A 27,900-nucleotide genomic window follows, 5' to 3' on the forward strand; every position below is an offset into this window, starting at 1 on the left:
CTGCTCATCCAATACTGGATGTTGGACAAGCAGAGTGACAAATCAGAGACAGTGGAGGGGTCGCGAGAGGTGGTGGTGAGGTAGAGCTGGGTGCCATCAGTGTACATGCAGAACCTAACATTATGTTTACAGATGATGTCGCCGAGGGGCATGGAGGGCCATCCAAGCCTGACCCAGTCCTTGTTGGCACTTCAATTTGGAGTCTCTTTACAGTGATCGGGAGCTGGACCCTTGCTCACAGTTTCCTCCTTTAATTGTAGAAAGCCTGGCTGAGAGCAGCTAACTTGCCTCAGACCAAAGATTGACATTCACTCGTTTCTTGTTTAACTATGTTTGAACACTGTAGTCACCTACTGAGACAGTGTTGTTGAAACATGTTAAGTTCTGGCCCCTTGTTTGCTCAGAAAGCACTAAGGATATTTGTGAGACATATATTTCCTTTGGCTGCACCTTATGCACCTAATATTAGCAAATAAACAACACAAACTATGATGGTAATAATCGAAACACAACAGTTGGGATTGTATTATTGATAATTTTTGCTATCGTTGAATATTGAAAACATCGTAGTAATTCGCTGAATCATTTTAATTTCTTATTGTAAATGGCAACCAAGAAGATTCTGATGACGGGTGGAGCTGGTTACGTCGGTAGCCAATGCGTGGTTGAGCTGATTAAAGCAGGTTACATTCCAGTTATCATTGACAACTTTCACAATGCAATCCGAGGTAAGAAAAGAGGTTTTGTATTTCACTATTCTAACTTGTTGTATGCCACTTGTTTGTGCAGCAGTGGTCACTGAGGGCCAAGGATTACTCTATTCCTCAGTGTTGTACTGCTTTTTGTTTAATCTTCTGCCCCATCATAGCATGTCAGGCAGATCCTGGGTTAGATCTCTGGTCAGTACTGAGTTAACGGATTTTGTCCAGAAAATCAGTGATGCTGGGCAATTGGCTTCAGGCTTGTGGGGATCGGGGTGGGTGGGACTGATTATGGTCTGGATTCCCACCACTGACTGCTATCAAGTGATCTCCACTGGAACTTGATATGAAGAGCAGCTGAAGACAGGATCAGGCTATGATAACCTTCTTGGTTGGGCAGTCCACTGGTGTTTACTGCCCAGCTTTGTGAAGAATGGCCATTTGGGTGAGTCACCAGAGAGCCTCAGATTCAGGTCTGGAATCCAGACTATGGATGTCCAATGGTATTTACTTCAGCTGAGATGATATTGAAGAACTGGTGGATGAGTCCCGTCATGCCCGTCATGTTGTCCTTTTCTAAGCATATTTCTGTTGTGCAGGAATAAATGTTGACACAACAATTAGGAACAGCTTGAAACATCATGAATTGCAAGATCTGTGGTAAAGTTCTTGGCAACTTTTTCAAATAATTGGACAGTGCTAGCACCACTTTGTAGCAATGAGTGGTTTTTGGGACCAGCCAGATGGGCTGCAGAGCCATTCCAGTTCTGTATGTTCACAGGTTCCTATAAGTGGGGTTGGATGTGAGGTTGTTGTCATTTATCAGATACTCAATTCCACAAATTGAGAATTTTACTATTTGAAGATTGTGGTTAGTTTTAAAGTTATCCTTTCTTTAATGGGCTTGGTGAGTAAGTGCTAAGCCATATGGACCAGAAAGTTCCAGAAAGTGATCTGTGCTGAGTTAGCTAATCTCAACTGGTGCAATAGTGGGGATGCTGCAATTCATCTCAATGCCTCGTGGAAGTACCCTCTTGATCAAGTGGTACAAATCCTCTGGAAGGTCTGGATCCAGCCCCTTGGACTTCAGTATCCTGAGGATCTTGTTCCCAATAACAAAACGCACCTGGGCAACACCATGTGAATCCTTTAGGATCACACCAATCTGCGATGGGGTCAAGCCCTTTTTGCCAACTTGTAAATCTGTTCTTTTACATCAGGCACTGTTCCCTTGTAGGTCGCGGAGGGGAGCCCATTCGGCCAGGGCTAGGGGCGGTGTGCAGAGATTGTGGGGGTGAGGAGCTACTGCACATGCGTGCACACTCTAGCGCGCATGTGCAGAGATCCTGGCACTGTTTTCAGCGCCGGGACCTGGCTCCGCCCCCCACTGGATGTGGTGCGCTATGCCAAGGCAGAAGACGTCCTGAGGAGCGGGGAGAATTCCTCGGTAAGTTTTAGGTGCAGTTTTTGTTCTAAAAAGTGGGCGCACCTCACGGCGCAGTTCTACGGGTGGGGGCAAACTTGGGCCAATGGACACTAACTCTTGCTAGGTGTAGTTGTATGTGTGCAAAGGCGCTCAACTACGCAAGTACTCTTTAAATGATGTGATAAGTGTTAACAGATCCTGGTGAATGGGAAAGGTACAAAGAACAGCAAAGGGTCACAAAACTGAAAATAAGAGCTACAAAAAAAGAGTATGAAAAGTATGCAAGGGATATCAAATTCAACGCAGAAAATTTTTACAACTATATTAGGAAACAAAGTGTAGTCAGGAGCAATGTTAGCCCCTTAAAAACTGAAAGCAGAGATATTGTTAATGATAATAAGGAAATGGCGGACATGTTGAATAAGTACTTTACTTTGCATTACTATTTAAAATAGAGGAAGAGATAGCATACCAGAAATCCCAAGGAAACTAATATTGAATCAGGGCTAGGTACTCAATAACATTAACGTAAGTAAAATAACTAATGAAGAAAATAATGGCACTAAAGAGTGACAAATTCCCAGGACCAGATGGTTTTGATCCCAGAGTTTTAAAGGAAGTAGGTGAGCAAATTGCAGATGCCCTAACTCTAATCTTCCAAAGTTCTCTCAATTCAGGAAATGTTCCTTTAGATTGGAAAATTATGCATGTCACTCCGCTATTTAAGAATGGCAAGAGAGGGAAACTAGGGAATTGTAGACCAGTTAGTCTAACATCTGTTGTCGGGAGATTACTAGAGTCTATAATTAAGGATAGGGTGACTGAAAACCTCAAATTTTCAGTTGATCAGAGAGAGCCACCATGGGTTTGAAGGTCAAGCCTGACAAACCTGATTGTTTTTTTTTTGAGGGGGTGACTAAAATAGTGGACAGGGGAATGTCCATGGATGTTATTTATATGGACTTGCAGAAGGCATTTGATAAAGTCCCATATAAGAGACTGTTAACTAAGGTAGAAGCCCATGGAATTGAATGGAAATTATTGAGCTGGTTAGGAAATTGGCTGAGCGGCAGGAGACAGTAGGGATAATGGGTAGGTACTCAAATTGGCAAGATGTGACTAGTGGTGTCCCGCAGGCATCTGTGTTGGGTCCTCAACTATTCACAGTATTTACTAACGATATAGAAAGTCATATATCCAAATTTGCCGATGAGTCAAAGACATGCATTGTAGGAAGTGTAGATGAAAGCATAAAATTACAAAGAGATATTGATAAGAACATAAGAAATAGGAGCAGGAGTAGGCCACCTGGCCCCTCGAGCCTGTTCCACCATTTAATAAGATCATGGCTGATCTGATCATGGAATCAGCTCCACTTCCCTGCCTGCTTCCCATAACTCTTTATTCCCTTATCGCTCAAAAATCTGCCTATCTCCGCCTTAGATATATTCAATGATCCAGCCTCCACAGCTCTCTGTGGCAGAGAATTCCATAGATTTACAACCCTCTGAGAGAAGAAATTCCTCCTAATCTTAGTTTTAAATGGGTGGCCCCTTATTCCCCTAGTTTTAGTTTCCCCAATGAGTGGAAATATCCTCTCTGCATCCACCTTGTCAAGCCCCCTCATTATCTTCTAAGTTTCAATAAGATCACCTCTCATTCTTCTGAATTCCAATGTGGTGAGTGAGCAAAACTGGCAAATGGATTTCAATGTAGGCAAATGTGGGGTCACCCACTTTGGACCGAAAAAGGATAGAACAGGGTACTTTCTAAATGGTGAAAAGCTAAAAACAGTGGAGGTCCAAAGAGACTTGGGGATCCAGGTATATAGATCATTAAAATGTCATGGACAGGTACAGAAAATAATCATTAAGGCCAATGGAATGCAGGCCTTTATATCTAGAGGACTAGAATACAAGGGGGTAGAAGTTATGCTGCAGCTATACAAAGCCCTGGTTAGACCATACCTGTTGTTCTGTGAACCATTCCTGACACCACACCATAGGAAGGATATATTGGCCTTGGAGGGAGTGCAGCGTAGGTTTACCAGAATGATACCCGGACTTCAAGGGTTAAGTAACGAGGAGGGATTGCACAAATTAAGGTTGTATTTCCTAGAATTTAGAAGGTTAGGGGTGATCTGATTGAAGTTTTCAAGATATTAAGGGGTACAAATAGGGTAAATAGAGATAAACTATTTTCGCTGGTTGGGGATTGATTTTACAACTAGGGGGCATAGTGTAAAAATTAGAGCCAGTCCTTTCAGGAGTAAAATTAGGAAACCTATACACAAAGGGTGGTAGACGTTTGGAACACTCTTCCACAAATGGCAGTTGACGCTAGATCAATTGTTAATTTTAAATCTGAGATTAATAGCTTTTTGTTAACCAAAGGTATTAAGGGATATGAGCCAAAGGCGGGTATATGGTGTTAAGTCGCAGATCAACCATGATCTCATTGAATGGCGGAACAGGCTTGAGGGGCTCAATGGCCTACTCCTGTTCCTATGTTCCTAATGCCTGCCAATAAATCTTCCACTGTTTATTTCCCAATCCTTTCATCTTCTTGCCGTTCACTCAGGTCTCAGATGCCCTGTTGCCCTCACCTCGCACTTTCAGCAACTTAGTGGGCAAACATTTTATGAGCTCAAGGGTGTAGGGGCAAGTCTAATTAATGGCAGACACCATTAAATACCCTGCTACAGCAAAATCTCACTAATTCTATTTATCGAAAGTCTTAGGAGTTATACAGAAATCTCTCCATTTTGTGATGCGTTTCTTTATAATTACAGAATATAAATTCTTAGTATTATGATTTTTCAAATTAAGCAACACTTTTGCAAGGTTTGCAAGTACCTGGTTCTCAGACGTGCTTGAATCTGTGGGTTATAATGGCGATTAACAAACTATTGTCTATTCAGGATTGAAATGCAGTAGTTCTTCGATACTTCAATCCTACTGGGGCACATGAATCGGGAAAAATAGGTGAAGCTCCCCAGGGCATTCCCAACAATCTGATGCCATACATTGTGCAGGTAGGTAATGATTTTAAAGAGAAAGTTGAACACAAGATGCAATAGGTTTAGGAGCTCTTTACTGTGGATGACCTGCTCTGTTATGACCCAGGAATGCTTGATGCTTTAACGTAAAGAGTGAAATGATCCTGCTTACTAGCTTGCCTTACCTGAGTGCTACACCAAAGAAACATCAATTCATGAAAGCAGCCTGACAACAGCGTGTTCATTTTCTTTGCTTATCCCCCGTACCTCCTCTTCTGCTGCTTCCAGAACTGTGCTAATCGTGTTCTGGTTGAACAATTGTTTAAAACTGACAACTGATGACCTCTGCAGCTTGTTCTGTGCCTTAAGTCCGTGACACTTTCACTTGCTGCACCCCAGCACATTTGGTAACACACCTAATATTGGCTCAGATTTTGCTGAAAAGTATGTTTCTGAACAACGCATGCCGTTATTAGTTTGCAAATCGGCCAGCAACTTGTGGCGTGTGGATACCTTGTGAATTGCAAATCCTAATTCTCACCAAGTCCTGTTCACCTATCACCCCTGTGCCCGCTAACCTACATTGGCTTCTGGTCCGGCAACACCTCAATTTTAAAATGCTCATCTTTGTTTTCAAATCCCTCCATGGCCTCACCCTTCCCTATCTCTGTAACCTGCAGCCCTACAACCTTCTGAGCACTCCTCCAATTCTGGCCTCTTGCACATCTCCTATTTTAATCACTTCACCATTGGCAGCTATGCTTTCAGCTGCCTAGGCCCTAAACATCTTCGCCTCTCTCTCCTCCTTTAAACCTACCTCTTTGACCAAGCATTTGGGCATCTGCCTTATTATCTCCTTATGTGGCTCAGTGTCAAATTTTGTTTGATAACGCTCCTGTGAAGTGCCTTTATAAATACAAGATGTTGTTGAATCACCATAAGTTGCTGGCAGATTTGTCCCGTTGTTCACAAAGGTCCCAGATGCCCTGTTGCCCCATTATCAGCTCGCACTTCCAGCAAATTTGTGGGCAAAATTTTTTTTAAACTTAAGACTTGTTCGTGCATGTTTAACAGTGCACATATAACAGGATACACCACAAGATGCTCCACACCGGCATAATCTGGGCCAGTGTGATTATACACGAATAGTTCTGTTATAATGTGCCTGAGCAGGAAAAGCGTTAACCTTTCAGTAGCAGCTGCATCATAGATGTTGCTAAAAGTTTGACTTCCTTCTCAAGTTGCTGTGGGATGTTGGCAGTACCTGAGTGTTTTTGGAAATGACTATGAGACGTGTGATGGCACAGGTAAGATTACTCTACCTTGTGGTCCTTCATTCAATTATACACCGATCAGCATGGTGACACAAGCCCCTGATGCTCCAACAGGCCATAGTGTAAGACATTGTGTGCACATGGTCAGCAAGGATGTGACTTCACCTGTCTCCTATGACATCTATCGAGTCAGTAGACCTAAACATATAACATGAAGTATTAAAGACAGTGCTGAGTTGCACATAATTAACTTTTTTAGAATTTGGATTCCATTGGATTCTGGTTAATTTCAATTCTACTTTTCCTATTTAGTCTAAAATGCCTATTTATAATTGGGCTTGGTTTGTCTTTCTTGTGTAAAATTTGCTCTAAAGCAGAAAGCAAAGACAGGTTTATGCCCTTCCTATGCATTCAGACGGATGAACAAGTTGGAATGGCCTTCACAACAGCCATACTCCTGTTATGCATAATAATGGCAAGGCAGAGGACCAGCAGAGGCAAGAGATCGGCCTGACAGTGAGGCGCCATGGCAGAAGATGATTGCCATCTATTGGTGGTGCTGCATTTGTACTTGCTTTTTATGTTCCAACGTAGGCATAGGAGCTCCACAGGAAATTTTGACGCAATGCAATCCAGGATATTCCCCTTTGGTCACAATCAGCAATCCGGGCACAGATTGTACCGTTTTCTGAATTTAATTTTTCTGCGCAAACTTATTTGCAAATTGCTGAATGTAAAATCTTCCATATAGCAGCACAATCGGGCAACATTTTACAATGCAACTGTTTTTTTATTCTTGCATTAAAAAATATTCCTCGATATATTTAAGAGTGGTAACCTGGTGCAATTTTATTAATACAGCTGAAAATGGATCTCTAAAAAAATAAGCATTTTTAATGTGTCTAGTCCACCACGTGAGCAACTTGATTTTACCAGTTCATTGGAGTACAATAGTCAATTTACTAATTTGATTGGTGTACAGTAGTCAAGTTTCTTTGTAAATTAAATATGTTTTAGTATTAAGTTTCTTAAAACATGCCCATTAGTGTGCTTGAATCTAAAAGAACAGCTTAATTTTAAAGGCATCCTCAAAGGCCCGCAAATGACGTAATTAGCGGAAAGTTGCTATAGTAACTACACTGATCTGCGGGTGTGGCTAGTTTTGTGGGTGAGACTGGCTTCCAGTGTGATGTTTAAAGCAGTGAAATTTTGGGAGAATTGCGCTGCCAAGCGAAAACTCTACCCCAATGTATTTAGGTAATTTTGCACATTATAGCAGGAAGAAATGTGAATTATTTGGATCTGAATGTACATGATTGCAGGCAAATAAGAGCTTTGTCTTGCTGTTTAGGTGTCAGGGATTACATTCATGTTGTGGATCTTGCAAAGGGACACATTGTTGCACTGAAGAAGCTTAAAGAGAAGTGCAACTGCAAAGTTTGTTACTGAAAGCTGCACCCTGGACAGCTTTAACACTTAGTCTGTGAGACTATTCCTTTCGCTGTCTTTTTACTCAAGTTCCCTGCTTCAGTTCTCTGGTATATTTGTCCCATCCTTCTCCTCTTCATCTCTCCAAGACTTCTCTCCTTTTTCAGCATTACATAACTTATACTCAAACTATTTGCCCTCACAATAACTAGTTTTATGGCTCTCTCTCTTCAGGTGTACAATCTCGGTACCGGGACAGGTTACTTTGTTCTACAGATGGTGAAAGCGATGGAGACTGCTTCCAGGAGAGAGATAAGTGTCACCATCGTTTAAGAAATAGTTAAGAGCTATTCAGTAAAGCTTCTGTGGTGCCGCCTTTTGGTTTGGCTGGGAATTAATTCATCAAATATGAATCACAGATTAACAGACAAACAAAATCTTAGTTTTCTCCTCTCACTCTTTTGCAGATTAAATATCAGATTGTTCCACAGAGAGAAGGAGATATTGCTTCCTGTTATGCCAATCCAGCTCTCGCAGAGAAGGAGCTTGGATGGAAGGCACAGTTTGGGATCGATAAGATGTGTAAGCACTCAATGTAATAAAATTAGGGTTTAATGTAATTTTAATGATTTACATTGAAGCAACATGCGTTACTCAATTTTTCTCGTCTCAATTTTACAGTTGAAATCGAATACTTGAAGTTTTAATGCAGTTACGGAGACATGGCTCCAGTGTGACCAAGGCTGGGAACTCAATATCCAGGGGTGGGTATTCAACATTCAGGAAGGATAGACAGAAAGGAAAAGGAGGTGGGGTGGCATTGCTGGTTAAAGAGGAAATTAACACAATAGTAAGGACATTAGCTTGGATGATGTGGAAACTGTATGGGTAGAGCTGCGGAATACCAAAGGGCAGAAAACTCCAGTGGGAGTTGTGTACAGACCACCCAACAGTAATAGTGAGGTTGGGGATGGCATCAAACAGGAAATTAGGGATGTGCGCAATAAAGGTACAGCAGTTATCATGGGAGACTTTAATCTACATATAGATTGGGCTAACCAAGCTGGTAGCAATACGGTGCAGGAGGATTTCCTGGAGTGTATTAGGGATGGTTTTCTAGACCAATATGTCAAGGAACCAACAAGAGAGCTGGCCATCCTAGACTGGGTGTTGTGTAATGAGAGAGGACTAATTAGCAATCTTGTTGTGCGAGGCCCCCTGGGGAAGAGTGACCATAATAAGGTAGAATTCTTTATTAAGATGGAAAGTGACAGTGTTAATTCAGAGACTAGGGTCCTAAACTTAAGGAAAGGTAACTTCGATAGTATGAGACGTGAATTGGCTAGGATAGACTGGAAAATGATACTTAAAGGGTTGACCGTGGATAGGCAATGGCAGACATTTATAGATTACATGGATGAACTTCAACAATTGTACATCCCTGTCTGGAGTAAAAATAAGGGAAATTAGGGATAGTGTTAAATCCAAGGAAGAGGCATATAAATTGGCCAGAAAAAGCAGCAAACCTGAGGACTGGGAGAAATTTAGAATTCAGTAGAGGAGGACAAAGGGTTTAATTAGGAGGAGGGAAATAGAGTATGAGAGGAAGCTTGCAGGGAACATAAAAACTGACTGCAAATGCTTCTATAGATATGTGTAGAGAAAAAGATTAGTGAAGACCAACGTAGGTCCCTTGCAGTCAGAATCAGGTGAATTTATAATGGGGAACAAAGAAATGGCAGACCAACTGAACAAATGCTTTGGATCTGTCCTCACTAAGGAAGACACAAATAACCTTCTGGAAATACTAGGGGTTCATAACATAAGAACATAAGAATTAGGAACAGGAGTAGGCCATCTAGCCCCTCGAGCCTGCTCCGCCATTCAACAAGATCATAGCTGATCTGGCCGTGGACTCAGCTCCACTTACCCGCCCGATCCCCGTAACCCTTAATTCCCTTATTAGTTAAAAATCTATCTATCTGTGACTTGAATACATTCAATGAGCTAGCCTCAACTGCTTCCTTGGGCAGAGAATTCCACAGATTCACAACCCTCTGGGAGAAGAAATTCCATCTCAACTCGGTTTTAAATTGGCTCCCCTGTGTTTTGAGGCTGTGCCCCCTAGTTCTAGTCTCCCTGACCAGTGGAAACAACCTCTCTGCCTCTATCTTGTCTATCCCTTTCATTATTTTAAATGTTTCTATAAGATCACCCCTCATCCTTCTGAACTCCAACGAGTAAAGACCCAGTCTACTCAATCTATCATCATAAAGGTAACCCTCTCATCTCCGGAATCAGCCTAGTGAATCGTCTCTGTACCCCCTCCAAAGCTAGTATATCCTGCCTTAAGTAAGGTGACCAAAACTGCACGCAGTACTCCAGGTGCGGCCTCACCAATACCCTGTACAGTTGCAGCAGGACCTCTCTGCTTTTGTACTCCATTCCTCTCGCAATGAAGGCCAACATTCGAGGGTCTAGCGAAAAGGAGGAACTGAAGGAAATCCTTATTAGTCAGGAAATTGCGTTAGGGAAATTGATGGGATTGAAGGCAGTTAAATCCCATGGGCCTGATATTTTAAAATGCTCATCTTAAGGAAGTGGCCCTAGAAATAGTGGATGGATTGGTGATTATTTTCCAACATTCTATTGACTCTGGATCAGTTGCTATGGACTGGAGGGTAGCTAATGTAACACCACTTTTTAAAAAAGGAGGGAGAGAAAACAGGGAATTATAGACCGTTTAGCCTGACATCGGTGGTGGGGAAAACATTGGAATCAGTTATTAAAGATGAAATAGCAGCGCATTTGGAAAGTAGTGACATGATCAGTCCTAGTCAGCATGGATTTATGAAAGGGAAATCATGCTTGACAAATCTCCTAGAATTTTGTGAGGATGTAACTAGTAGAGTGGACAAGGGAGAACCAGTGGATGTGGTGTATTTGGACTTTCAAAATGCTTTTAAGAAGGTCCCACACAAGAGATTATAGTGTGCAAAATTAAAGCACATGGTATTGGGGGTAATGTACTGATGTGGATAGAGAACTGGTTGGCAGACAGGAAACAGAGAGTCAGAATAAACAGGTCCTTTTCAGAATGGCAGACAGTGACCAGTGGGGTGCAGCAGGGTTCAATGCTGGGACCACAGCTATTTACAATGTACATCAATGATTTAGATGAAGGAATTGAGTGTAATATCTCCAAGTTTGCAGATGACACTAAGCTGGGTAGTGGTGTGAGCTGTGAGGAGGATGCTAAGAGGCTGCAGGGTGACTTGGACAAGTTAGGCGAGTGGACAAATGCAGTATAATGTGGATAAATGTGAGGTTAATGTGGCAAAAATAGGAAGACAGAATATTATCTGAATGGTGACAGATTAGGAAAAAGGGGAGATGCAATGAGACCTGGGTGTCATGGTACATCAGTCATTGAAGTTTGGCATGCCGGCACAGCAGGTGGTGAAGGCGGCAAATGACATGTTGGCCTTCATAGCTAGAGGATTTGAGTGTAGGAGCAGGGAGGTCTTACTGCAGTTGTGCAGGGCCTTGGCGAGGCCACACCTGGAATATTGTGTTCAGTTTTGGTCTCCTAATCTGAGGAAGGATGTTTTTGCTATTGATGGAGTACAGCAAAGGTTCACCAGATTGATTCCCAGGATGGCAGGACTGATATACGAGGACAGACTGGATCAGCTGGGCTTGTATCCATTGGAGTTTAGAAGAATGAAGGGATCTCATAGAAACATATAAAATTCTGACGGGTTTGGATAGGTTAGATGCAGGAAGAATGTTCCCGATGTTGGGGAAGTCCAGAACCAGGGTCACAGTCTAAGGATAAGGGGCAAGTCATTTAGGACCGAGATGAGGAGAAACTTCTTCACTGAGTGGTTAACCTGTGGAATTCCCTACCGCAGAAAGTTTTTAGGCCAGTTCGTTAGATATATTCAAAAGGGAGTTAGATGTGGCCCTTACGGCCAAAGGGATCAAAGGGTATGGAGAGAAAGCAGGAAAGGGGTACTGAGGTTGAATGATCAGCCATGATCTTATTGAATGGCGGTGCAGGCTCGAAGGGCCTGCTCCTGCAGCTAATTTCTATGTTTCTATGTAAAATATTGCAATTGAATCAGTACTATACTGTAAATAAATTCCAGAATGTACACAAAGTTTTAAAAATAATGTTCTATGTATTTTAGGTCAAGATTTGTGGTATTGACAATCCCAGCATTCTTATGACATCAGCAAGAATGAAGCCCCCCAAAATTTAAATCCTTTGTAAAAACTTCTGAGAGGTAGCCCAGTGTGTAGCTCACCAGGTTCAAAGCTGCAATATTCCTGTCTAACTTTGTAAACTGTGGGCAAGGTGAAAATACAAAAGTAGTTACCTAGATTGCTTGGTATCAGTAATCTGTTCTGGTGAAGGAAAACTGCAGCAAAGCACAACCCAGTCAATACAGCAAAACTACATGTAGATGTCACCAAACACAACAGCTCTATAATCTGAAAATGTCTGGGCTGATATGGGAATATTGATGTTCTTGCGAATTGTATTATGATTTACTGTCATACCTCATTTCACTTATCAGAATTGATAAGCTGTGCCAGGCAGTTTGACATTCAATGAAATTAGTTATGTGACCGATTTGTCTTCATGCTGTCTTGTTGTTGACAGAAATGTCAGAACTATTTTTAGACATTTGTGATCAAATCTTTGGTCTTATAACTTTAGTAATTTCAATATAATTCAAAGTGATTTAACACATGGGGTGGATACAGCCACTGTCACATCTGAAACTTTTACACTTATAGAACAATGCCATAGAAACAATTTCATTCTAAATAAATGAACACTAAATTTTGGCGTGTGTATAAATTTATTTTTGGATGGACATGAAAAAAGTGCATAATCTGCAGTTACTCAAACTGCCCTGACTGTAGTTTGAGTTTAGCCACAGTTGGTGAAGGATATTTATGTTCAAGAATCATGTGGCCACAAGTGACTGGAACCTATCAAGGTTAAAACAAGTGTTAGAAGTTGCAGCTTGGTAGCTCTGGAGGAGCCCTCGCATGTCTTGCCGGTCACACCCACTCATCATTCACTCCATCAGGGTGGCCTAATAAGGGATTCTACCTGAAAGCCTCCAATGGTACTTTTTTTAGTTTAAAATTCTAGTGTCAGAAAGCCTTACACAAATATCATTCAAGAAAGTAAACATTGTAGGTTGTCAATTGGTCAATATGACTGCAGCTACCAAATACTCAACTCCGCTGCTTTTAAAAAGAGTTCAGATTAAGTTGCAGGTAAACGCAACATCTGCTGGAATAGTAATTACAATAACCAGCAGGAAACTTCCTTCACAGAGAGGGGCAAAGCACTAGCAATTTGAAACATAGTACTAATTATAATTTCATGCATAGTATAACACTCCTGTCATTATAAAATAGCATAGCCTGATTTTGAACATAAGCAGTGCTACAGATTTGCTAATACAGGTACACATATCTATTAAAAGTACACATATGCAAGTTTTTTTCCATCTCACTTTCCTGTGGGCAAATTTTGCATCAGTTACAACTGATGGGCATCAAGTGCATCTAAAATAGGGACTGTTGTGATTTGGAATGCAATGCCCGAAAGGATGGTTGAAGCAATTGCAATACTAACTTTCAAAAAAAGGAAGTTGGATAAATACTTGAAAAGGAAACAATTGCAGGGCTTTGGGGAAAGAGAAGGGCAGTGGGAGCAATTTGACTTGGATGAAGTGATAGAGTGCAATGTATCCAAGTTTGCTGACAATACAAAGCTGGGTGGAAAAGCAGGCTGTGAGGAGGACGCAAAGAGCCTGGAAAGGGATATAGACAGGTTAAGTGAGTGGGCAATAAGGAGGCAGATGTTGTGTAATGGGGGGAAATGTGAGGTTATTCACTTTGGTAGGAAGGAATAGAAACAGAATTTTTTTTTTTTTTTTTTTAAATGGTGAGAAGCTACTAAATGTTGATGTTCAGAGAGAATTGGGTGTCCAAGTACAAGAAACACAGGTACAGCAAGTAGTGAAGAAGGAAAATGGCATGTTGGCTTTTGTTGCTAGAGGGTTGGAGTGCAAGAGTAAGGAAGTCTTGCTACAATTGCACAGGGCTCTGGTGAGACCACACCTGGAGTACTGTGCATAGTTTTGGTCTCCTTATTTCAGGAAGGATATACTTGCCTTCGAGGCAGTGTAATGAAGGTTTGTTCACTAGATTGATCCTTGGGCTGAGAGGGTTGTCCTACGAGGAGATTGGGCCAATACTCTCTGGAGTTTAGAAGAATGAGAGGAGATCTCATTCAAACACAAGATTGTGAGGAGGATTGACAGGGTAGGTGTTTCTAGGTTGTTTCACCTGGCTGGAGAGTCTGGAACCAAGTAGCACAGTCTCAGAATAAGGGGCCGATCTTTTAAGGCTGAGATGAGGAGGAATTTCTTCACTCAGAGGGTTGTGAATCCTTGGAATTCTCTGCCCCAAAGTGCTGTGGATACTCAGTCATTGAGTATAATCAGGGCTGAGATCGATAGATTTTTGCACTTAGGGGAATCAAGGGATATGGGGATTGGGCAGGAAAGTGAAGTGGAGATTGAAGATCAGCCATGATCTCATTGAATGGCAGAGAAGGCTTGAGGGCCTTATGTTCTAATAGCCATTTCAAAAAAAAAGAGACCAATTGGCCTTCTTCTGTGTGGTAAGATTCTATGACACAAATCAGCAAATAGCGAGGAAATTCATTGCAGCTTAAAAACCTGAAAATTAAAAATGTTGCCAGAAAGTGATCCAATCAAGTGGCTCCATTTTTTGGGGTGGTTTGGGGGTGGGAGGATTCTTTCAGCCACCATTTTGAACTCTCGCAAGTGGTGAATCTTAGTATGGGAAATAAGATTTGTAGCAAGCAGATAAAGCACATCTGTACAACAGCATATTGTGCTCACAGTTCATGCATGTCACCAAGTAGCTGGGCTATATGTACACAAACCTGACTGCCCTCACAGCTGTCCTATTTCAGAATGAGCCTCTCAATCAGAAAAAGGGGACCAAACTCTGAATGTGAGGTGTTTTTATGATTACCAAGACAGGCCAACAGTTTTCTGATTCAGTCAGTCAGTCAACGAGGGAACCCCAAAAAATCAGCTAGCTCATTAGCATCATAACGACTCATGGTCTCAATCTTGTTTTAACTTGTCTGAATAGACTATGTTTTTTAAAATTCCAGTTAAAAGTAACTCCCCCTGCAAATCCTTTCCACGGAGAAATTATCCAAAAAAAATCCCAAGATGTGACACCATCTTTCAGCAGATGTTACAAGCATCTTTCCAAATTCTCAGTGGAGATCTCCTTACAACACTATAACTGTCGGCTCTCCACGAGTAGCACCAGAGGAGGTTGAATATATATTTTACGAATCGGGAGTCTGCTGTAGGTACCTTCCCGAGCATCCCACAACAATGGAAGACAAAGATATGCCAATACATTACATTATAAAGAGAGAACTTGATTCACATTGCTCACTCCCTTTTTTGCCACATCTTGCATTGTGAAACTATCACAATTAGCATAACCTGGAAGAAAAATGGTTGTGACCGTCACTGCAGGAGAATTCTACTTAAAAAGTCTGCACCAAAACTGTCTGAAGGGGAGGGGAAGGAAAAACAATTGGCAGGGGAAATAAAATAAATAATTGAAACTGACAGTATGCCCCTTATACCAGGAGACAACTCCAAATATCCAGAAATTAAAACAATGAAACCTAGAGTTGCCCTGGAGTCTCCGGCAATGAAAGATTAATCTCCCGGACACTGTTGTGAGCAATGCAGGAGAAAGATTATAGCAGCATTAAAAACAAGCGTGTGTTTTATTTCCATTTTCTTTGAACACTTTGGTTCATTAGCTATAAATATATTGGAATGGGGGAGGCGGGGTGGAGAAAGGCTGTGATTGGGTGGGACGGTTGTAGGCGGGAAGTCACCTGATGGAATCTCCAGGAATACATCCAACCAGAGTTTGCAACCCTAATGAAACCTAAATATGCTTCTTAATTTACACTGACGAGATGCTTAGAAAAACACTTCCTGATGGACTTCTCTTTATTCAATTTCACAATACAAGGAGGTTGAAATACTGCGAGGAAAATAATCATGATTTAACCACAGCAATGGCATGGAAAAGCAAATAGTCACATGGAATTCGATTACTTTTTTTTGAAGGGTGCATTGACAAATGGTTTCTTTCAACGTGTTCAATACCGATTCTCCTGTGACAGCACCCCCAAGGTATTGTTAAGAGTAAGCTGCTGAGTAATTCCCTGAACTGCAACAATCACCATGATTCTACAATTGTAGATTAAAGAAAAAAACTTCATGTGTTTATGCACAGAGTTTCGAATGTTGCGAGTGCACTGGCTTGTTCCTAATACTGTCGGTCACACACATTTGTGAGCGCATGCAAGGGTATAAATATTCATTTAGTTTGAAACTGTAATTAATTGTCAATGCTGCCCAGCAGTCACTCTTTATTTGGAGTGTTTACCACTCAGCACAGATACATTTTCTATCATTCGTACATTTGTAAGACGCATTTATGATTCTTTAATGTACAGCTGTAATTTTCTATCAGAAGGAATGTGAGGTAGAACCAAATCTATTTCTGCTTAAGTAGCTACTGTTGGACAGGTAAACATGAATGTTTATGAAGGCGATTCTCCTCTCCCACCAACAACCATACTTCTCAAGGTTACATACCTGCATGCAGCCTCCAGTAAATGGGAGGGTAGGTGAGCTTGCTCTCCACTTCAAGTGGCAACACAGCTCTGTGCTAAACTGACCAAGAACTTTACTAAAAAGTTTAAAAACAAAACAAAATTACCTTAGAGTCTCCCTCCCCTCCCAGCATCCCAACCTAGTGAAGCATAGTTAGAAAATTCCACCCTCAAGCACTGGTGGAAGTGAGAAAATAAAATTCATGTCTGTACTGATATGTCAACAGGCTGCTCAGCAGCCATGGCTGTGATTTGAGCAGCATGTCCCAAGAAGCTCACTTTCCCGATAAAACACAAGTGATTTCAAGCTGGGTTTCCAGTACCTCTGAGTAAACTACTGGATATTCCTTACAAGGTTATATGGATTTACCATCTCGCCCCAGTATAAAAAAAAAGATGGTTCTTTTCTTCCATCCTCCATCAAGGTAGTCAGCCTACTCCCAGGGTCACTAACCAGCGACATACACATCACAACTCTAACTTCGATTGTTCGCCCTCTGGGTAATAAAGTACCTTATCACTGTTCAGTATCACCAACAAATCCTGTTAAAGATGCTTCTTTAAACGTTACATTTCTCAATTCTTTTTTATGACAGAGAGAGTCAAATATACATTAAATGTTATCCATTAAAAGAACATGAATGGCATATACGACAACAGATCACATCAGGAGAGGTGGAAAGAAGCCAATGTATTTATAATGGGAATGTGACTGATCACTTTATAGCAGAGCTTCATATACTCAAATAGGAATACTCAAACCATCTCCATTACCTAAAGGTGGTGATGGACATTAAAACTGCCATTAGATTTTTTTTTTAAATTAGTTCAATGACAACCCTTCAGGAATGAAAGAGCAAATGAAAGAAAATGCCACCATTTAAAAAGGTTATCCTGTTAATTTTCCCTCACATCCTCCAATATTAACTACCTTACATTACACAGACTTCATGACATGCTATTTTTATTGAAGATATATATGTCAAATGCATTAGGTGGAGTCCAGGTACAGCAATGATTTACCAAATCCAACCTTTGGAAATCTAGTGCAAGTTCATACATTTGTATCACATGCTGCGTATAGAATTGTCACACTAGGATTCTGTGTTGTGGCAAATAGGTCAGAGCATACTGTGTGACAATGCTTCAATGCAGTATCGCTCAATACATATCGAAAACCTCAAACCTGCCAAGATCAGCAAACTGTCATTTTACTTTGAATTAATTTAGGCTTCTGCTGGAGCAGTTCCTGTAAAGGATTTGAACTCTATGAAGGTCATCATGTTCATAGAACGGAGGATAATTATGTTTTTGCATAACTTTCAACTACATGATGCACTGAAATACGAATCAACACTTTGCTTTTGCATTACACTGTTGAGCAGTAAAGATATTTGCATAATATTCAGCTTTTTGCATATTTTTAGTGTAATGGATAACAATTTTTTCAACTTCAATGCCAGCCAAATTTTGTTTGTTGCTTTAAAAAGTACTGCCAAGTACATTGCCAATTTAAAAAAGTATTTTACACAAACACCGAGCAGTACATGGTAATGATATACCAGTGCAGTTAACAGAATCAACTTTTAACAGTTTGTGTGACCGAGACCCAAGTTTCCATGACCGAGACCCAAGTTTCCATACCACTTCATTGTATTGGATAGAGGGAAGATCTTGGATCAAACTAAATCAGACCCCTTAACAAGCGATTTTTGTACTTTTAAAATCGTTGTCCCCTTTCCCACATGTCTTGCCAGCTTTTCTTCTTCCCAATATACAGCACAGAGCGATGCTCAGTGGTTTACAACCGGCAGAACTCACTGGCGGGCAAATGTGTATGATGGTCAGCAAGGCTGGCTGGATCCAAATCTTTGGCTAGGAGCCCAATGCTCATTTGAGGCTGTGTGTCATAATTCTTAGGGGTTATTTTGAGGGTGGAACACCCTTTTTAGATTTATTTTCCCAATTGTATCATTCTGGGGTAGAATATCGATAGTGTCACCAATCCTCATCCAAGTGGTGATCCTTCATCTGTGAACCTGCGTGTGTGCCAGCAGGTTATTTCTGTCCTCAGCCAACAGTCACACATGGACTTTCCAGCAGGAGTCATGGAATATCAACCAATTAGGAGGGGTGAGGGAGAGCCCTCGTGGATTTTACCCTTCCCTAGTCCAGTGTTGAGGCCAAATAACATGTCCCAACTATTGCTACAGCCAAGATGAGAACTCAGTAACTTACACTTTTTAAAGCAATTTCCACACTTTTCCCTCACTGGTTTGGTAGCTACCAACCCTCTGAGACAGGTTAGACTTCATCCATCTCCCAGACTCTGCTGCTACTCTCCATACAACTACTGGAAAATAAAACCAGAGCCCAATGTGGGTGACTCCAACCCTTTTAGGGGAAGCCACTGGCCTCTGCATGATGCTTCCCACAATGGCACAGGCAAGACTGTTTTACGATATGGGGTGCTAACTGTGCCCTATTACTCTGTGTTGCAGTCCTCAACCATGCTGCACCAATGCACTGATCATTGAGGTTTATGGTCCCATCAATTGCATGTCGGTAGCCCTTAGTTTCCACCCTTGATTTATTTTCCCGTTAATTTTTGAATAGCCACGACTCATCACAGCCGTTTCTTGGTCCTGTCAGCCAGTGCAGCAGGACTGTCTAAGCTGTGCACTTCTTCACCAATGTTATTCCACAATTAAGTAACCGGAAGTGAGGTTGCTGTAAGGGCAATCCACATCAATTCTTTTCTTCCAAAGTATCCAATACCAGGAAGCTCAATTTAATGTCTCAGCCAGGAACTGATAATGAATTCTCCAAAGCTGGGAGCCCATGATATAATGACCTATTGCTGGTGGTGGTATTGCAGAAGGGAGGGGTCTCGACTGCATGTATTTCTGGATCTATAGTGACTGCCTTGTTAAATCCAATTAATTGTGTTGATTTTAATGGCATAGGTTAGATTATTGAGTCATCACTGTATGTCACCCCAAAACTGCCCAATTCTCATCAGTAAATTCTGGCAACTCCAAACCCGCTCAAGTCCCTGAAGATCAGTTTGAGTTTAGTTAAAACATTTTAAACCTTTTCCAGCTCAGTGGCAAATGATTCAGAAGCCAATATGACAAAATAGTCAACAATATAATTTAAAAATTGCCTACTTCTGTCTAAGACCACCATTCTTCACACTCAATCTTTGATACAATCAAAGACGGAGGTTTAGTCGCAAATCGATAGCCATTCGACCTTAGAGGTCACAAAAGTAAATATCAACCCTGTGATTCACAGCTGGTATTCACCACGCCAAAAGTTATTTATCATCATGCTATCAGGCCAGTCTTCCTGACGGGTGATTACTTCAACAAAAATCTTTCATGATCTTTAGCCGGTCACTTTACTCGTACATTAATGGACCATGATATTAAGCTGACTGCCAGAAATTTGCAGAATCTATCCACTTTACTGACCATTTAGCTGAATTTACAATCAAACAGCTCGAGTCTGAGCACAAGCCCATCAATCTGCAGACAAAGCACAAAGAAACAAAGTACACCAATGCTTCATTAAGCACATTCTGAAGCTTTAGCTCTAGAAGTTGAGGCAAAATTGGACTGAGGTTTGAATCCAAGATCAGAAACGTATGGGATATCCTTCTTGCTTGGGAGGAACTATATAAATTATATTTCAAAATAAAAGCTGCACTTTATTAACAAATTAATCTTTTACTGATTATTTGAGCTGGAAAGAGTTAAAAAATGAATAGGTAGTTCCCATCAAGGCAGATATCACTATATTGATAACATTACTTCTGAAGGGACTTGGGAGTATGTCTGCACAAATCCTGGATATATCCAGCCTACAGTACTTTAAGAAAAAATATTAAGAACTATTACAAATAAAATGGTCCATAAAAGATCTGAGGTTGCAAGCACATGGCTTGGTTTCAGTTGATAGGTGAAAGTTGAAAGATTGAAGAGGGCCTTACAGATTTGCTCTCTTCAGTCAGACAGGTGGCAACTGCTTTGCAATGAATTCCTTCACTGCCGTCATTTCCTGTGTGATGAAAAAAAAAACAAAGTCTCCTTCAGTAAGAGGGATGAAAAAGATATGAATTCTTGCAATTCCATGAAAGTAATCCACATTTTGTTACAACTTACAATTCTTTGAAAACAAATTAAAAGTTCCCCTATAGTTCACTTCCTGCCCCCCCCCCCCCCACCCCCACGCTAGCCGACATCATAAATGGTTCGTTCTCCTCAGATACTGGGCTAGAGATTCCTCTCAACTCGCCCATTTACTGCCTAGAAATACAAGTTTCGTCAAAAAAAAACACATTTACCACCCAGATACCGCCTGGCGGTGAATTTCAGAGTCTAACCCTAACCCTAGTAAAGGATCCCCTTGGAATGAGTGATCATAGCATGATTGAATTTCAAATTCAGATGGAGGGCCAGAAAGATGGATCTCTAACCAGCATACTAAGCTTAAATAAAGGAGACTATGAAGGTATGAGGGCAGAGTTGGGTAAAGTGGACTGGGAAAATAGATTAAAGTGTAGGACGGTTGATGAACAGTGGTGTACATTTAAGGAGATATTTCACAACTCTCAAGAAAATTATATTCCAGTGAGGAGGAAAGGGTGTCACAGAAAAGATAGCCATCCGTGGCTAACTAAAGAAATAAAGGATGGTATCCAATTAAAAACAAGGGCATACAAAGTGGCAAAAACTAGTGGAAGGACAGAAGACTGGGAAGCTTTTAAAAGCCAGCAAAGAACGATAAAAAAAAATTAAGAAAGGGAAGATAGACTATGAAAGTAAACCAGCACAAAATATGAAAACAGATGACAAGAGTTTCTATAGGTATATAAAAAGGAAAAGAGTGACTTAGAGGACGAGACCAGGGAACTAGTAATGGGGAACATGGAGATAGCAGAAACTCTGAACAAATATTTTGTATCAGTCTTTACGGTAGAGGACACAAATAATATCCCAACAGTGGATAGCCAAGGGGCTATAGAGGGGGAGGAACTTAACGGAATCACAATCACTAAGGTGGTACTCAGTAAGATAATGGGCCCAAGTTTCAGGCCGCGCCTAGAACGGCACAGCCCTGACCTGGACGCCCGTTTTTCGCGCCACAAAGTGCGCCTAAAAAAAACTTTCAGATTCTCCGGCTCCCAGATGGTCCTCTGGCCCTCGGCACGGCGCAGCACGAGCTGTAGGGGGCGGAGCCAGGTCCCTGCACTGAAAACAGTGCTGGGACCTCTGCACATGTGCGCTACAGTGGGCGCGCATGTGCAGTAGCTCCAGGCGCCCAAAACTGTGTGGGAGGGGCCCGAAGCACGCAGCCCCTAGCCCTGGCCGAATGGCCTCACTGGGGCTGCGTGCATAAGGCTGCCTCCCACGCCCAGCTCCTGCTTCCTCCCGACCCGACTCCCGCCCCCCGGGCCTCCCTCCCACCGCCCCCCCCCCCCCCCCTCGACCCGACCCTCCCTCCCACTCCCTCCCCGGCCCAACCCTCCGCCCCCCTCCGACCCAACCCCCCCCACCCCACCTCACCCCCCCCACCCCACCCCGACCCTCCCCCCCCGGTAACCCGATCCACCCTCCCAACCCGATCCTCCCCCCCCAACCCGACTCTCCCCCACCCCACCCCCCCCCCCCCCGGACCCGACCCCAACCTGACCTCCCTCCCCACGCCCCCGACACGAACCGACCTGCGCTCCCTCCCTCCCCACCCCCAGAACCAACCCGACCTCCATCCTCCCCCCACCGCCCCCGCGCTCCCCCCGACCCTGGACCTGACCCGACCCGACGCCACCTACCTGTAAAATCTGGTGCTGGGGACGGGCCCTGCCCGAAGTCTTGGGCCCGGCTAGGCCCGTTCAGCCTCTTCCCCCCCCCCCTTCTCCTCTTCCCTCCCCCCCCTTCTCCTCTTCCCCCCCCCCCTTCTCCTCTTCTCCCCCCCCCCCTTCTCCTCTTCTCTTCTCCCCCCCCCCCTTCTCCTCTTCTCTCCCCCCCCTTCTCCTCTTCTCTTCTCCCCGCCCCCCCTTCTCTTCTCCCCCCCTTCTCCTCTTTCTCCCCCCCTTCTTCCCCTTCTCTTCCCCTCTCCTCCCCCCCTCCCCTCTTTCCCCCATATCTCCCTCCCCCCCATCTCTCCCCCACCTTCCCCCTCCTCTCGCTGTCAGAAACACAGACTTAGAGAGAGTGAGACACACACACAGACAGACAGAGACACTGGCAGACACACACTTGGGGGGGGGGGGGGGGGGGGGGGCATCCCAGCACGCTGTTGGAGGGCTCCCGGTACTGCAGTCGGTAAGTAGAAAATGTTTTATTTATTGATTTAAAAAATATATATTTCTTATTAATTTTTTTTGGTTGATTTATTGATGTTTTTATCATTTATTATTGATGATGGCTCTTTATTTGTAAAACTGAAGTGTTTAATGTTTGTAAACTTCCCTTTAAACCGCCCCCCCAACCCACCAATTCCCTACGCCTGATTTGTAACCTACGCCTGATTTTCTAAAGTGTAGACAAGGTTTTTTCGAGCGTACAAAAATGTTCACTTACTCTATTCTAAGTTAGTTTGGAGTAAGTTTTCACTGCCAAAACTTTGAAAGCAGGCGTAAGTGGCCGGATATGCCCCCTTTTGAAAATAAATTCTGTTCCAAAGTGAAACTGTTCTAACTGACTACAACTGGAGCAAACTAAATGCCGAAAATTTGAATTTCTAAGATACTCCATTCTACACCAGTTGCTCCAAAAAATCAGGAGCAACTGAGGCCGACACTTGGGCCCATAGGGACTAAAGGCAGATAAATCCTCTGGACCTGATGGCTTGCATCCTAGGGTCTTGAGAAGTAGTGGCAGGGATTGTGGATGCATTGGTTGTAATTTACCAAAATTCTCTGGATTCTGGTGAGGTCCCAGCAGATTGGAAAACTGCAAATGTAACTCCCCTATTTAAAAAAGGAGGCAGACAAAAAGCAGGAGACTATAGACCAGTTGGCCTAACATCTGTGGTTGGGAAAATGTTGGAGTCCATTATTAAAGAAGCAGTAGCAGGACATTTGGAAAAGCAAAATTCGGTCAGGCAGAGTCAGCATGGATTTATGAAGGGGAAGTCATGTTTGACAAATTTGCTGGAGTTCTTTGAAGACGTAACAAACAGGGTGGATAAAGGGGAACCAGTGGATGTGGTGTATTTGGACTTCCAGAAGGCATTTGACAAGGTGCCACATAAAAGGCTACTACACAAGATAAAAGTTCACGGGGTTGGGGGCAATATATTAGCATGGATAGAGGATTGGCTAACTAACAGAAAACAGAGAGTCGGAATAAATGGTTAATTCTTTGGTTGGCAACCAGTAACTAGTAGGGTGCCATAGGGAACAGTGCTGAGACCCCAACTATTTACAATCTATATTAACGACTTGGAAGAAGGGACTGAGTGTAACGTAGCAAAGTTTGCTGTCGATACAAAGATGGGAGGAAAAGCAATGTGTGAGGAGGACACAAAAAATCTGCAAAAGGACATAGACAGGCTAAGCTAGTGGGCAAAAATTTGGCAGATGGAGTATAATGTTGGAAAGTATGAGATCATGCACATTGGCAGAAAAAAAATCAAAGAGCAAGTTATTATTTAAATGGAGAAAGATTGCAAAGTGCTGCAGTACAGCGGGACCTGGAGATACTTATGCATGAAACACAAAAGGTTAGTATTCAGGTACAGCAAGTGATCAGGAAGGCCAATGGAATCTTGGCCTTTATTGCAAAGGGGATGGAGTATAAAAGCAGGGAAGTCTTACTACAGCTACACAAGGTATTGGTGAGGCCACACCTGGAATACTCATGCAGTTTTGGTTTCCATATTTACGAAAGGATATACTTGCTTTGGAGGCAGTTCAGAGAAGGGTCACTAGGTTGATTCTGGGGATGAGGTGGTTGACTTATGAGGAAAGGTCGAGTAGGTTGGGCCTCTACTCATTGGAATTCAGAAGAATGAGAGATGATCTTATCAAAACGTATAAGATAATGAGGGGGCTTGACAAGGTGGATGCAGAGAGGATGTTTCCACTGATGGGGGAGACTAGAACTAGAGGGCGTGATCTTAGAATAAGGGGCCGCCCATTTAAAACAGAGATGAGGAGAAATTTCTTCTGAGGGTTGTAAATATGTGGAATGCACTGCCTCAGAGACCTCGACCTCCTCCTCGGCCGGCAGTCTCTGACCTCAGGGGGTGGAGCTTGACAGCCGCAAGCATGCATATAACTTGGGAGCAGAAGATTCCCGAGTCGATAGGCCTCCTCTGCCGTACACCGCCCGCTGCCCTCCGCTCCCACACTGCTTCGCCGCCGCCGACATGGAGCACCCGGAAACTGCGGGAGCGCACACCAGCGGCATTCCAGCAGTTTAAAAAAACTTAACCGCCGGAACAGCGCCAAGGAGCAGTGGGGGGGCGATTTAAAAGGAAAATCCAGCTGACTGTCCCATTCACTTTCAAAACTGGCGTCATAACTCCCATCCCCACAAATCTATCTGACCACTTGATCTTTAGAAACTACGGCCACATTTCCAATGTCCCTTTCCTCCAAAATCCTTGAACATGTTACCTTCCAAAATCTGTGCCCATCTTTCCCGAAATTCCCCATGTGAATCATTAAAATCTAGTTTCCACCATAATCACAACAAATTGGCTCTAACCAAAGTCACAAATAGCATTATCCCTTTATCCTATTTGACCTCTCTGCCGCCTTTGACATAATCGACCGCACCAACCGCCTCCAACTTATCCTCTATTGCCCAGCTCGATGGGACTCAGTTACAGTCCTACTCATCCAATCAAAGTGAGAGCTGCTTTGCTGAGAGGATTTGACACCAGCCTCATACAGACAGCTATTTGAACTTGGAGGTCACAAACACAAATTGATCTTTGCCAACCCCTCAATTATTTACACTAATGCTGCCAGGCCAGTTTCTGGCTGGTTGGCTACTTCAACAAGAGCCATTTGTTTTCTCTTTCACTGCTTTATTCACACTGTAATGTTGATGGGGCACAACTATATAATGGCTCCAATATGATCAATTATGTAAATACCCAAATTATGGTTCTTGTATTATAAATTGTTACATATGATGCAAGATATAAATATTATAAACACAGGTGCAAAGAAGAAATTGCGACAGCACTCACCTGTGGACATGAGCAATGCTGCATTAAATATGTTTTGAACTGAATGTTTGCAGGATTGATGATCGTCTTTAGTTTATCTGCAGTCATAGAACCAAATCTTAATGGTATCATAGGATCCACTTCACCATGGCACTGCAGGATGCTGATATCCTTGTTGACATTGCTACCTGCTGCCTAGAATTACAAAAAATATTCAAAAGGCATTTTTAATTTACATTAAATTCTAAATGTGGTATCTCTGTTGCCCATTTAACCAATTCACAAATATCCAACGTGAGGGCACGTTAAAGATGTGCACTTTTATATTGTTTGCACACCTGATTTCATTTAAGAACATCACTTTGCTGCATCAACATCACAAAAACACATTATCTGGTCATTATCACTGCTGTTTGTGGGACCTTGCTGTCTGCAAATTGACTGCCACTTCTTCTACATTACAAGCGTGACTACACATCAAAAGTACTTCATTGGCTGTGAAGTGCTTTGGGGCATTCTGAGGCTGTGAAAGGCGCTATATAAATGCAAGTCTTTCTATTATTCTGTCAGCACCTAAAATTTCATCAATTCCAAATCTTCCCATTCAGTGTTGCTCAGTAAGACACAGGTCTTTTTACTGGTGAGTTTTATTGAACATCAGCTGAAGTGACAAGTGGATAATTTTCCACATTGCACAGTGACAGGCCAGAGCAACCAAGCTCACCACTTTGAATTCAAATTGATCATCACTGAATTCCAAAACACCAAAATAATTCAAAGAGAGTCTGATGGGCAATTTTGGGCACAAATATGTCTAACTGATTTGGATGATACTTTTGCAACTTAGTTATAACTATTCTGAACACTAATAGTACAGCACACCTGGAACATGCACCCTGGGATCTAATCAAATTCATGGTGAGAGACTAGGAGCTGTGAAGGAACAAAAAGATTTGGGTGTCCATGTGCACAGATCACTAAAGCGAGTGCACAGGCACAAAAAGACTATTGGAATGTTGGTCTTTATCTCAAACGGGGATGCGCTGCAAAAGTGAGGAAGTGATGTTTCAGTTGTCTGACCGCAGTTGGAGTACTGTGTTCAGTTTTGGGCACCAAACTTATGGGAAGATATATATATAGGCCTTGGAGTGAGAACAGTGCAATATTCACCAGAACGATACCATGGTTTAGAGTTAAATTATGAAGACCAGTTGCATAAACATGGCCTGTATTTTGTGAATTTAGAAGATCAAGGGATGATCTAATTGAGGTATTTAAAATGATAAAGTGAGGTGATAGGATAGATAGAGAAACTCATTTATTTGGCAGGAGAATCCAGAGCAAGAGAGCTAAGCCATTCAGGAGTGAAATCAGGATACAATTTTTCATGCGAAGGGTAGTGGAAATCTGGAACCTCCTCCCCCAACAGGCTGTGGATGCTGGGTCAACTGAAATTTTTAAGACCGAGACTGAGATTTCTGTGACCTAACTGAATGGCTGAACAGGCTGGAGGAGATGAATGGCCTACATCTGTACCCATGTTCTAAATATGGCTTCTGGTTTATACTGCTAGATTTTGCTTTTTTAAATATTAGCCTGAAATTTAGTGACACAATAATTTCTTTGTTGAAGAATTGTTCGGCAAGACAAGTGACCGAAGCAAAATACCCATTTCAATTACAATTGGCATTGTAGAGAAGTAGCCATATATCACTAACAAATGTGTGCGAGGATCGACAAAGAACAATGGAAAGAAGAGCTTTGGGTTCTCCCTCCCACCAGAAGTTGTGTTCTTTAAATCTCCCCATCCCTCTTGAAGACATTGACTGCTGATGTTTGGAACCACAGCACCAGTCACCTTCCAGTATCCTGCCCAGGTCACCATTCTTTATGCAGCAGCCTTCACAGTGCATGGTGGTAGACCAGTTAACCATCACTGCAAAGCCAATCTTATCCTCATTTGCTCACTTCCAGCAGGGCAGTGTTTAGCAATCATGAGTGAAAATACCAGTTTACTAATGCACTAGTGTCAACTGTTGCAATGCCACTGCCATTCACAGCTAAAGTCAGCATAAATTAGTGACTGAACATGTAAAACCACA

At 42.4% G+C, this 27,900-nt stretch overlaps 2 protein-coding genes across 4 annotated transcripts in view; one reads left to right on the plus strand and one right to left on the minus strand.

The window, feature by feature from the left end:
• The first annotated feature begins 604 nt into the window (after positions 1-604).
• On the plus strand, positions 605-12,040 carry LOC139279586 (UDP-glucose 4-epimerase-like). The gene is made up of 7 exons (XM_070898707.1): positions 605-728; positions 5,055-5,165; positions 6,367-6,432; positions 7,751-7,836; positions 8,062-8,145; positions 8,295-8,409; positions 12,021-12,040. Exons 1-7 carry the CDS (start codon positions 605-607, stop codon positions 12,038-12,040), a joined length of 606 nt encoding a protein of 201 aa, XP_070754808.1.
• Positions 12,041-16,332: 4,292 nt separating this feature from the next.
• The window catches only part of lypla2 (lysophospholipase 2), a 32,882-nt gene continuing 21,314 nt past the window's right edge, over positions 16,333-27,900 (minus strand). For all 3 annotated transcript variants that reach the window (XM_070899155.1, XM_070899153.1, XM_070899154.1), the window contains 2 exons: positions 25,820-25,993; positions 16,333-20,671 (listed from right to left, as the gene is read on the minus strand). In XM_070899155.1, the coding sequence (XP_070755256.1) occupies positions 20,621-20,671; positions 25,820-25,993 (225 nt within the window). In that variant the 3' untranslated portion in view covers positions 16,333-20,620. The remainder of the gene's footprint in view (positions 20,672-25,819; positions 25,994-27,900) is intronic.

The sequence above is a fragment of the Pristiophorus japonicus genome, chromosome 14, assembly GCF_044704955.1.
Source record: "Pristiophorus japonicus isolate sPriJap1 chromosome 14, sPriJap1.hap1, whole genome shotgun sequence".
NCBI lineage: Eukaryota > Metazoa > Chordata > Chondrichthyes > Pristiophoridae > Pristiophorus > Pristiophorus japonicus.